Below are 11,564 nucleotides of genomic sequence, written 5' to 3' on the forward strand. Positions count from 1 at the left end.
GGACCGTCAGATAAATTTCTAACTTGATCTCAAATTTTGATAGAGTTAGACATGTTCAAAAGAGCTGATTTTTCGTGGAGATGATCTCCATGTTGTGGAGATCACATCCCCATAAAATCAACTTTTAGTTCATTGTGTAGGTAGATAGGATTGCGTATGTCAATTCCGTATTATATATATACAATCATTATCTAAAAAGTAGTTACTTAAATTAACTTAAAATAAGTATGTAAGTAAAACATCACTTAGAAAATGAATTCAAACATAATTTTTTGTAGTTATGAAGCACTCACCATAAATATCATCTCAACAAAATTTCAGCTAATTTGGAAACCTTTAACATTGGCAAAAAAATGATTGCAAAAACTCGACATTTCTAGACCATTTGATTTCTTTTTAAAGATAACAACAATTTTTTTCTATATTATATGTTAGAGGTTTCCAAACGAGTTAAAATTTTGTCGAGATGCATGATCTTTATGATGAGTGTTTTATAACCACAAAAAATTAGGTTTGATTTCATTTTCTAGGTGAAATTTTACTTACGTACTTATTTTAAGTTAACTATATATATCGGGTTGGTTACGTTGACATACAGAAATGACATTCGGAATTGACATATGCAATCCTACTTACCTACACAATGAACTAAAAGCTAATTTTATAGAGTTGTGGTCTCCACAACATGGAGATCATCTCCACAAATAATAAGCTCCTTTAAACATATTTAACCCTACCAAAAGTTGAGTTCAAATTAAAAATTTATCTGACTGTCCAGAATTTTAACACTATTTTGATAAGACTAGACACATCCGATTAAGATGATTTTTTGTGGAGATACTACCCATGGTAGGGAGATAATATCTACAAAAAATCAGCCCTTAGAGCAATGTGTAAGACCGCTTTTGGATTGCATATATCAATTTCGTATGTCATTTTTGTATGTCGACGTAATGGGATATATATATATATATAAACTTATTACTACTTGGCACTTGTGTACGTTTTGGGTCTCATTCCCTTGCGGCCTTGCAATGATTCTAATTATACAACTCTAGACGTATGCCACACTCGCTTGCCTCTATTACATAAGAGCATGTCTAGGTCTAGACATTAACTGTCAATTTGCCTCCACCATTCGGAATTTTGCCAAAATCAAACTCTAATTGGAAACATCAAGTGTATGGCCGCATCCGTAGAAACAAATTTGTTATTTAGTTTGCGGATGCAGATGTGGCGCGACAGTGGGAGCGTCGCATGTGTGTGTGTGTGTTTTTTTTTTAACTTTTTCAACTTGGGGGACAATGGGAGTGTCGCATGGGGTTCTTTTGGGCAACTCTCGCCACTTTTTTACACAAAAAGAAAGTTTTAATAATTAAAAAAATTAATTTGAGACTCACTTTTAACAAAAAAAAATATTTAAAATGAAAATAGATCCCACTATTAACTAAATTTGCTTCTACCACCTAAAGTTGGTTATTGTTTGAGAATGTTTGGCCTCAAACATGACACTTGATACTTCCGGCTACCACCTAGAGATGTTCTAACAAAGTCGCTGGTTTTGTTCAATAGGCGTTTTGGGTCCAGTAAAAAAAACCGTAAAATTTGCTTTCCACAACGCCCAAACGAAGTATACCGACTTCCTCGGGAACATAGTAACATTTGGAGGTACTATTGTGTACATCAATGCATGTACGATCAATGGTGCACTTGTGGTATATTTGACCTCTGGCATTCCGTCAAATATCACGCGGGTATTTTGCAAAAATCGAAATGGTGTCAAAATGACAACAACAATATAGGGTTAGGGTTGAAAATGTAAATTCCGACATTTGGTCGGAATTTCAAACGGCATTCCTGTGTCGGAATTCCGGCAAATTGGAGATCCTGAACTGTGCAACTGTCATACATGGGATTTTTCACCCCGTGATTTTTCACCTAAGATCGATATCTATAATCTATGAGATCTATTGAATGGTTTGTCATCTTCCAGTTGATGCATACTAATAAGCTTCTTCCCCATCAATAAATAATATCAGCACAACTTGCATTTGTTGTTTGACTCCTGCTGTCAATAAAAGCAAGAAAGCAATGGCGCAAAGACATCATTCATGACCCATAAAGCAAAGGTCATAAGTTTTTATATAATTTTGTAATTTGCTCCCGTGATTAAGTAGACTTGAAAGTTGAAACCCAAGTCGACATACGGGACAAAAAATTCGATCACTCAAATACAAACACAATTACCGATAGCCAATAACGTACTACATACCACCTTCACCTTCACCTTCACCTTCACCTTCACGGCTTCACCTTCACTAAACATTTATGTCATGTGAACCTTTCTAGCTAACTTCACATGCACCCCAACACAAAATTCCCTCACCTTTGCCAAGATAATTAAATAAATAGAGCCACACCTCTCTTCCCAGTTCCCTCCTTTATCTTCCCTTCTCTACAACCTTTCTCTTCTGCTGCAACAGTCCTTTTTCTTCTTTTTAGCTGTATTCCAGCTGGTTTCTAATATTATGTCTTCATCTTTTTATGTTGTTGGGCTATGTTATGTAGTTCTATATTTGGTGTTGGTTCAAGCTCATATAGTTTCATCAGCTTTACTAGTAGGCCGCTTGAGGAACCACCATAATGCCCACCATAGACTACCTATTGGCCAAGCTAATCAAACCAAATGTAACTTGTTTATGGGAAGCTGGGTTCATGATGATACTTATCCAATGTACCAATCTTCAAATTGTCCTGTTATCGACCCCGAATTCAATTGCCAAATGTATGGTCGACCTGATACAAATTATATGCAATATCGATGGCGCCCTGACAATTGTGAGCTTCCAAGGTAGTACTAATAATTCTCTAATGGTTATCGTTTCTCTCGGTACAGACTATGTAAAGATGTCTGCAACTCATGCATTTACATATATTCCATAGGTTCAATGGGCTTGAATTTCTGATAAGAATGAGAGGAAAAACTGTGATGTTTGTTGGTGATTCGCTCGGTCGCAACCAATGGGAATCCTTGATTTGCATGATTTCAGCTACCGTGCCTCGAACACAAACTGAAACTACAAGAGGGGATCCTCTGTCTACTTTTAAGTTTTTGGTATGTTATTCCTGAAGTTCTGCAATTAAGTGTTAAACGAAAACATTAGGCTGTACGTGAAATTTTTTCTTGTAAAATACAAGTTTTCTTGACTTAAATTTTGCTTATTTTATAATGTTGTAGGAATATGGAGTGTCTGTGTCATTCTACCGCGCACCATATTTGGTAGACATTGATACGGTTCAAGGGAAGCGAATTTTAAGACTGGATGATATCTCACAAAATGCGCATTTTTGGAGAGACGTCGATGTCCTGTCGTTTAATTCAGGGCATTGGTGGATTCATAAAGGAGGGCTTCAAGGGTATGCACTAATACATATATGTGTATTTTGATCAACCTTATATGATGTTATTAGTACAATTATGTCGTATCAAGTTAAATTAAACTTGTTTATAATATGAAATTATACATGCAGGTGGGATTACATGGAATCAGGAGGAACATATTATCAAGATATGGATCGTTTGCTTGCTTATGAGAGAGGACTAAGAACATGGGCTAGATGGGTCGATACCAATATCGATAGAACAAGAACAAGAGTTTTCTTCCAATCTGTCTCTCCAACACATTACAAGTAAATCTCTATTCTCTCTATCCAAATCTTTTCTTATTTTTTGTGCTTCAAAATTTTATTCCTTTTTATGTATTTATTAAAACCTCATTTATTAATTTTATTAATGTGCTACAATTTTTTTATATTTTATTTATTTTTCTGTTCCTTCTCAAGAAGGATAAGGCACAGCATATATTATATATCTGACCCAGTGTACCCCTCAACAGAGCTTATAACTGATTTGAAGACAAAACTAGCGCAAGCTTGATTGATTTTTACTGCCCTATCTACCTAATTAGATTCATCTCCTGTACCAAGAATCTGAACCCTTGATTCAGTGGTACCCACCTGGCCACCTAGTTATATTTGATGGTTCCTGTACCAAGTACCAACACATTTGTCTGTATTGGTCCTCCAGAGAGCTGATAGTGTTGATTATAGTGAATGGTAAGAAGTGATGCACAATCGCATTTATAGGCAAGTTAGTTAGTTTGATTGTGCAATGGAGCTGTGCAGTGAACAATGTCAGACCTGTAAGTTTTAGAATTAGTGAGAGAGAAAGCTGGACTCAGTAATGTATATTGAGGTGTCGGTGCAAGTGAACATGTGTATTATTGTGTGGTGAATATAAAAATGTATTTTGTTTGGGTGCTTATGGCGTCCGACTGCTTAGGCCAGGTTCGCGGTACCACACCAATACACCATATGAATATGACTCGTACACGTTCACCTAAAGAGTGCAAGTGGGAGTTTTGGGAGGTCTTTTTCCAGTTGAATTATGAGCATGATCACCAGTCACCAGTGTCGTCAACTGTCTGGGATTTTTCTATTGAACTTTACACCTACTGTCCAGTTTGAATATAGATACATATATGATATGACACGAGACTGTTTATGGCATTTGGTAAAGCCCAAAAGATCACCATGCTCATCTTATCATATGTCACGAGTTTATAGAGTATACAACTACAATTTGATACGTTTACGTCGCCTTGACTGTCTGTGTGTCTGTGTGTGGTGCGTGGTGCATATCTAGAGGCAAAGGTTTGAGTGTAGGGAAAAACACAAATTTGAAAAGGGGCAAACCTGCATCAATGTGGCACACCAATCAGCTTTGATAAGGGCTGGTCTCTTCAAAGTGTACATTTCTACAACACCGACTAAGCCAATTTTGTGCTAATTGACTAGCATTATCCCCGATTGGGTTGTTTTTCTATAAACTATGTGCATTAGACAATTCTGTGATTGTTTTCCTCATGTTACAGTCCCTCAGATTGGAATGGAGCTCCAGTGTCGAAGATCGTTGGTCAAGTATCAAAGAATTGTTACGGTGAGACATTGCCACTTAGTGGTGAGTTATACCCAGGTGCCTACCCAGACCAAATGAAGGTTATCCAATCAGTAATGAATAGTATGCACAATCCCGCCTACTTACTGGACATTACAACGCTTTCGGAGTTCAGGAAAGATGGTCACCCTTCAATCTATAGTGGTGATTTGAGCCCAGGACAAAGAGCAGACCCAGTTAGATCAGCAGATTGTAGCCATTGGTGCTTGCCGGGGTTACCGGATACGTGGAACCAATTGTTCTACACAGCATTGTTCTTCTAAGATGTGCAATTATTTTTAATTCCTTTACAACTTTTGAAGTTCCATTGTTACTATATATAAGTCTACGTGCGCATGCTGTAAAGTGAACTTTGTAAAATTGTCATAATCTATTAGAACAAACTTGACTTCATTTTCTCGTGGAGCTGCTCATCTCAAGAGTTCTTCAGTATATGGGAATTTGTAGGACTTCAGATCTATGTTTACAGAGATGTACGCAATTTTGCATAAGATAGTCTCATATTACCAATAGCGCATAATCATTAATACAAATCGCTAATACCAACAAATAAATATAAATAGGCTGTTTGTTTCCATCAGAACGTTAGGAAATAGATAATAGGAATTTGGAATGAATAAAAAACATGGAAAAAGAACTACTTCAGTTTATTATCAAAAAATTTGTTTATATTTTATTATGTGCTCAGGTAACACAATAACGTATATATTCCTACAAGAATTTGAAATCAGGCAAGTTTAGCCAAAACACCAACAAGAGGTGCGGTATTGGCAGTCGCAGGCTCTGCTTGCTGGAAATCATTTCTCGCGTCGGTGTATGCATCGGTATCATATGGGCCTCCAACAATTGCTCCCTCCAACACATTAGGATTTGGGTTATTTGAGTTAAACCAAGTGTCATATCCTCCTTTGCAAGTCACAGGTGCAGGATCCTTAGTGATGGATACGATTGAAGCCCCTCTGTGGTGGATTTTCTTTGGGTAATTTCCAAAGCCAACCATGAAGCTCATATTTAGGGGGTTTGCGCCCAGTATGTAATCCACCTAACATATAAAATGCATAAACAAAATATTAGCATTAGAATTTAGAAGATATAAAACATTCACAAAGAAAAATTATATAGTCCATCACCGCCTCATAGGGGTGGAAATGGACAGCTTCAGGCTCAGCAGTGGTCAGTCCTAAACTTACAGCAGCCTATATTATCAAACGTTTAAAGATTCCTAAGTCCAAGTTCCGCCAATCCCTTTATATAATTTCGGACTCTTGACATTGAAAATACCTGTGATTTAGCAACTTCAAAAATCTCAACAGGCCCAGCATTGCCAGCGGCGCATTGGAGATTCGCTAAATTTGCTTCTAAGTATTTGGAATAAACGGTGAGGATAAACGAAGCTGAAGCTGTATACTGAAGATTATTCCATGGGTCCCACCATAGCAAGCCTCCAGAACTCTTTTTCACATTCTTGTTTCCCATTTGAATACAATTGCAGATGAACTCATTTAGTTGCGCCTTATAGCCCTCATATCTTCCCCCACGAAATCTCATATAGCCTTCCATATTAAGCTACAAACACCACAAGAAGAGCATGCACTTAAAAACATATTGATGAGCAGTATAAAAACGGTAGCATTTGTATAATTGGATTTGATCAATTGAGATATATAAACGCTTCCATTAGACAATTGCAGTATTTTATAGACATATTTGTTTGTTTATTCTTGTTCTGGAGCACAAAAAATCTGACATTTTTTAAGTTTTAGATGGAATTATTGCACAATTTCTGATGCAAATCGTTTCGAAATGCAAATGCCGAGCCAATGAGTGAATGAAATCGTATGACGTTGACTTATGGTTGGTCAAAACAAGGATGTCCTTTAATTAAAAAGGACGCTTTCCCCGTCCTATATACATGAGTAAATCAGACAAGGAGGGCATCTGCGGTCCGTCTAATCTTTCACTTTAAAGTTTTTATAGAACGTATTAGTTGAAAAACAAAGGTGGTCTAGGCGATTATACCTTTGCAAGATAGAGCTGCACGCCGACAACCTTATCATCCCAAGAGAACATCGTTCTTACACCACCTACATCTTGCCACGTATCAATCCACTTTGCGTATGCTTCATCTTTCGAAGCACGATGTAGCCATACAGCTGCCCATAGCAATTCATCCTATTCGCAAAACGTAAAATGAAAATAAAAAATTGATCCTGTTATTAAAATTATCCAAAATATTAATTTTTACTCTGTCCATTTATTTTGGTGTGCATACTATTTGTATAAATGACCATATATATATATATGCACACAAATGACACAATAAACCAAAATAAACTACAATAACTAGCAAAAGGCACGTGCTACATGCACATTTGCAGCTGTATAGGCAACTATTGTTAATTAAGTCTTAGAATAGAGTAAGATTACATTAGGTAATTAACCAAAAAGTATAAGAACAAAAACATCATAAAAAATAGAGAAGTGATTGAGAGATATATAAAAATATATTAAAATACTATTGGAGGACTTTAGCAGTTGAGGGGCGCGGATTTTAAAATATTTTAGATTTCCCAATCTATAAAATTTTGACAAATTTAAAATAAGAAATTGTCACACAAAATGAACTCATTAGTTTACAATACTCATCATAGTTTCTGACATTTTATTAAGTTAAAAACGTAAATATTTTATTGAAGTTTCAGATATTTCATGAATGAATTTTGTGTCTATCATTAGATGTACATATATTGGTTTTTAATGAGATAATGGTTTACTAACTGAAAAATTCACGTAAAAAAAAATTGTGAGGGAGGCTTGGTAACTTAAAATCATTGCTCACGTACGTGGTATCACATATGATCAACCAATATATGAACATATGACAAGATTAGAATAAATTGTACAAAACCAAAGTGCTCCTATAACTCAAATTAATTTGCAAAAACAATAAAAAGAAGATAATAGAGTAAGCATTCACATGATAATCACTGCTTTTGTAGAAGTCCTGAGCAACTCCAACACTGTCCGAGTACAATCCTTGATAAGTTCTCGCAAGTTCAAAAAGCTGCCACACAAAACTTAGAGCCTTAGAAAATATTGTAACATGTATTATGTGTTATTGTAGACTGCAGTGGTTATGAGATATTGGTCTAGAGTTAGCTCTCTCTCTCAAGGCACCCCAGTAAAATAAAAAGAGGGTTTCTAGGGACATATTTCATCTTTAACAAGTAAACAAACTCAAAATTGTTAGGATATTTATAAATTTTGGATTAGGCTAATTTTTTGTAGATATAATCTCATAACTATTCTAAACATTATCACAAATAATCCAAAAAATTAAATAAAAAAAAAAAAAAAATCAAACTTACCAAATATAGTTAACAATTTACAAAATTTGGCTAATTGTAGACCGTTCATTTTCACCATTTTTTATACTATATTTGACAAGTTTAAATTTTTTTGATTATTTGTGACCATAGTTTGGAATTTCATAATTTTCGGAATTTCGACAAATCCAAAAACCGAAATTCATTAAATTTCGACCCTATTATATTTGGAATTTTAGATGATTTCGGAATTTCATATATTTCGACTCTATATTCGGAATTCTAATTTTTTGAAAAACCGAAATTTCGGACAGAATTCAAAATTCTTTCGGAATCACAAACTATGTTTGTGACATTGTTTAAAATAGTTAGAAAATCATATCTACAAAAAATTAGCCTAATCTAAAACTTATAAATGTCTAAACGATTTTGAGTTTGTTTACATGTTAAGATAAGATATGTCTCTAGAATCCCTCTCTAAAATAAAATAAATAAATTGAATAGGGATGTTTTAATCTAAGATAGTCCCACACTCGAGAAAAGTGTTGTTTAGTTATCCAGTTGTAAAAAATTACCCGATAACCATTTAGACTTGGTTTATGCAAGACGGTCTCCTCCCCTAACCACCTAGCTGGTCCAATCATGACTTAAAGTCCTAATAACAATAAGTAATAATATATCCATGTATGCACTCTTTGGATCCTAATGTTATTAGAGATGTTCCATGGAGATTTATTAATTTTAAAAGAAACTAACCTCGTGTGCATGGGTGAAAAGTTGGGATGCATAAGCTGGATCAGATTGCGCAAAGACCATTGATGCTGCGGCCAAAGCTGCAGCAGTTTCTCCGGCAACATCAGACCCTGGATGCGAAGCATCAATCTTATAGCTAGGCCTTGGAGTAGTCATGTCTTCTGGTCTTTGCCAACAGTCATGGTCTGAATGACCTTCTCCAACTTCAACATATAAGACATTAGCCTCTGGATGAGCCTTAATAAGGTAGTCAGTCCCCCACTTAATAGCCTCCAAGGCATGTACTAACTCATTCTTAGCATTGAGTTGCTCCCTAAACTCCACAACACTCCATGCAAGCATTGTTATTGTATATGCCATTGGTAAACCAAACTTTACATTGTCCCCGGCATCATAATATCCTCCCACGAGATCAATCTGTGATAAAAAAAAAATTATTAAAGCAACAACACTTCACGTACAAGTTACCTATCACAATATATACAGAGCAAGTAAGCAAATAAAAGTATCAATGACATGTCGTGTTTATAATTATTATACACTGGCCTTTGCGGCCCCCACCACACCACACCACACACACACACAAAAACAAAAAAAAAAAAAAATCGTAACTTTAAACTACTGCCCCGTTTACAAGAGTCCCCCATTAAGCAATGTTGCCTAAACAAATAGCTAAATAGTAGTACATGTGTACTATGTTCTAGAGTTCTTACTTTCGCGTCACTACCATCTCTTAGACCGGAGTCTCCTCGCCAAGTTACTCTCTGATTTGGTGGTAATTTTCCTGATCTTTGACCCTCAAAGTATAGTAGAGACTTGGTAAGAGCAGAACCATAGTCTATACAAACAACTCCTTGAATCAATAGCACGAGAATCAACCCAACACCGAAGGGTTTAGTTATAGACATGACAACAAAGAACAACAACAGTATGATGTTTTACTTTGTAAAATTTTGTGTATATATAATGGCGAACTTTATAAGAAAAAAAAAACTTGCCAGATTAAGAAGGCCGGCTAAATGTGATATTAATAAGGAAATTGATATCTAACCAAAAGAAAAGGAGATTGAATCTTTTCCTTTAAATACATGCAATCGGCGATACTTCTATTTTTGGGACACCATCATGCACATTCTCAAAAATAGGAACATAACATCAGATAAGGAAACTATTCATATTATTATTCATTTTAAAAGCTATTCCCCCACCGTTTGGCAACCATTATAAGTAGAAATAATTATTTTTTAAAAATCAAGTACAACATAAATAGTACACTTACTGATTTGATGACCAAACCAAAATGGAAAGAGAAATTACCAAAAACTTTAAAAAAATAAAAATATAGCAACTCATTTCAAAAGGAAAGTTCCATAATTTTTATTTCTCATTTTTCAAATTACGTTTTTGTTTATGTTTTAATGAATTATCTCATTTTGAGAATGAGATAATAGGTTGTAGAAATTTTTACCAAATAATTTTTTTTATATCCATAATCAATTATAGAACTCATAATACATTATTTGTCATATAATTGATTATCATAAAGGTTGTCATATATCTTTTTACTCTTTTTTTCCTTCCTCACAATAGAATGTACTTTGACTTATTTTCCAGTGAAGTTGCTCATCTCACGAGTTCTTCAATACTGATTGGAAAGTTGAACTTGAAGAATTTGTTAGACTTCAGAAATTTTAGAATCGATGTCTTTAGAGATGTAAAAAGCATAGATTTGGGATGTAGTGCATAAAACAAATCACTACTGTCGAAATAGTTATAGGCTGTGTTTGTTGCTCTGTACAAAATTATTGATGAAGAGAGCGGATGGGGTTCAATTCAATGTACTATTGCATCATTTTCCAATAATTGCAATTCCATTAATCAAACACAGCTTAATTGAAAATTAGAGGTTTATTACGAAAAATAATTGGTTTACATTTCAAGTATAACCTATAGTCTATACGAACTAACTAACAAGAACAACAGTAGGGCTCTTCCCAAAATTATACTCCAGCAAATTTAGCCAAGACACCAACAAGTGGTGCAGTATTAGCAGTCGCAGGCTCGGCTTGTTTGAAATTATTTCTCGCATCAGTATCATATGGGCCGCCAACAACTTCCCCTTGCAAGACATTAGGATCGGGATTATTCGAGTTAAGCCACATTTTGCCACCTTCGCATGTCACACAGGTACAGGATCCTTACTCCTTAGTGATCGATACAATTGAAGGCCCTCTGTGGTGGATTTCGTGGGGAAATTTCCTAAGCCCACCATGAAGCTCATATTTTTGGGGTTTGAACCCAATTGTAATCCACCTAACACAAAAAAAAAAATGTATTAGTGGATATTGAAATAAGTAGATACATTCACAGAAAAATTAAATAGTCACCACAGTCGTAAAGGGGTGGAAATGGGTAAAATGGGCAACTTCAGAATTTAGTAGTAGTAAATTTCAAAAATTATTTGTAAG

The 11,564-nt window shown here is 35.1% G+C and overlaps 2 protein-coding genes across 2 annotated transcripts; one reads left to right on the forward strand and one right to left on the reverse strand.

Annotated features, from left to right (window-relative positions):
* The first annotated feature begins 2,113 nt into the window (after positions 1 to 2,113).
* PMR5 (Pmr5/Cas1p GDSL/SGNH-like acyl-esterase family protein (DUF828)) lies at positions 2,114 to 5,410 on the forward strand. Its single transcript, XM_086570778.1, has 5 exons — positions 2,114 to 2,851; positions 2,944 to 3,115; positions 3,239 to 3,417; positions 3,532 to 3,690; positions 4,935 to 5,410. Exons 1-5 carry the CDS (start codon positions 2,529 to 2,531, stop codon positions 5,278 to 5,280), a joined length of 1,179 nt encoding a protein of 392 aa, XP_086426904.1. The 5' UTR covers positions 2,114 to 2,528; the 3' UTR covers positions 5,281 to 5,410.
* A 253-nt stretch (positions 5,411 to 5,663) lies between these two features.
* On the reverse strand, positions 5,664 to 10,004 carry LOC147489748 (endoglucanase 14-like). Its single transcript, XM_086574723.1, has 6 exons — positions 9,810 to 10,004; positions 9,100 to 9,513; positions 7,995 to 8,081; positions 7,037 to 7,189; positions 6,299 to 6,583; positions 5,664 to 6,059 (listed from the first exon to the last, which is right to left on the reverse strand). Exons 1-6 carry the CDS (start codon positions 10,002 to 10,004, stop codon positions 5,745 to 5,747), a joined length of 1,449 nt encoding a protein of 482 aa, XP_086430849.1. The 3' UTR covers positions 5,664 to 5,744.
* Between the last annotated feature and the right edge of the window lie 1,560 nt (positions 10,005 to 11,564).

Source organism: Coptis chinensis, chromosome 7 (assembly GCF_015680905.1).
Source record: "Coptis chinensis isolate HL-2020 chromosome 7, ASM1568090v1, whole genome shotgun sequence".
Taxonomy (NCBI): Eukaryota; Viridiplantae; Streptophyta; class Magnoliopsida; order Ranunculales; family Ranunculaceae; genus Coptis; species Coptis chinensis.

Excerpts from the sequence above, each read along its gene's own strand:
- LOC147489748 (XM_086574723.1), bottom strand. The coding sequence starts at position 10,004 with ATGTCTATAACTAAACCCTTCGGTGTTGGGTTGATTCTCGTGCTATTG. Across the intron at positions 8,082-9,099 it reads TTTTCACCCATGCACACGAG|CTTTTTGAACTTGCGAGAAC; the intron begins GTTAGTTTCTTT and ends TTTGTGTGGCAG. Across the intron at positions 6,584-7,036 it reads TGCAGCTCTATCTTGCAAAG|CTTAATATGGAAGGCTATAT; the intron begins GTATAATCGCCT and ends TGGTGTTTGTAG.
- PMR5 (XM_086570778.1), top strand. The coding sequence starts at position 2,529 with ATGTCTTCATCTTTTTATGTTGTTGGGCTATGTTATGTAGTTCTATAT. Across the intron at positions 3,116-3,238 it reads TGTCTACTTTTAAGTTTTTG|GAATATGGAGTGTCTGTGTC; the intron begins GTATGTTATTCC and ends ATAATGTTGTAG. Across the intron at positions 3,418-3,531 it reads CATAAAGGAGGGCTTCAAGG|GTGGGATTACATGGAATCAG; the intron begins GTATGCACTAAT and ends TTATACATGCAG.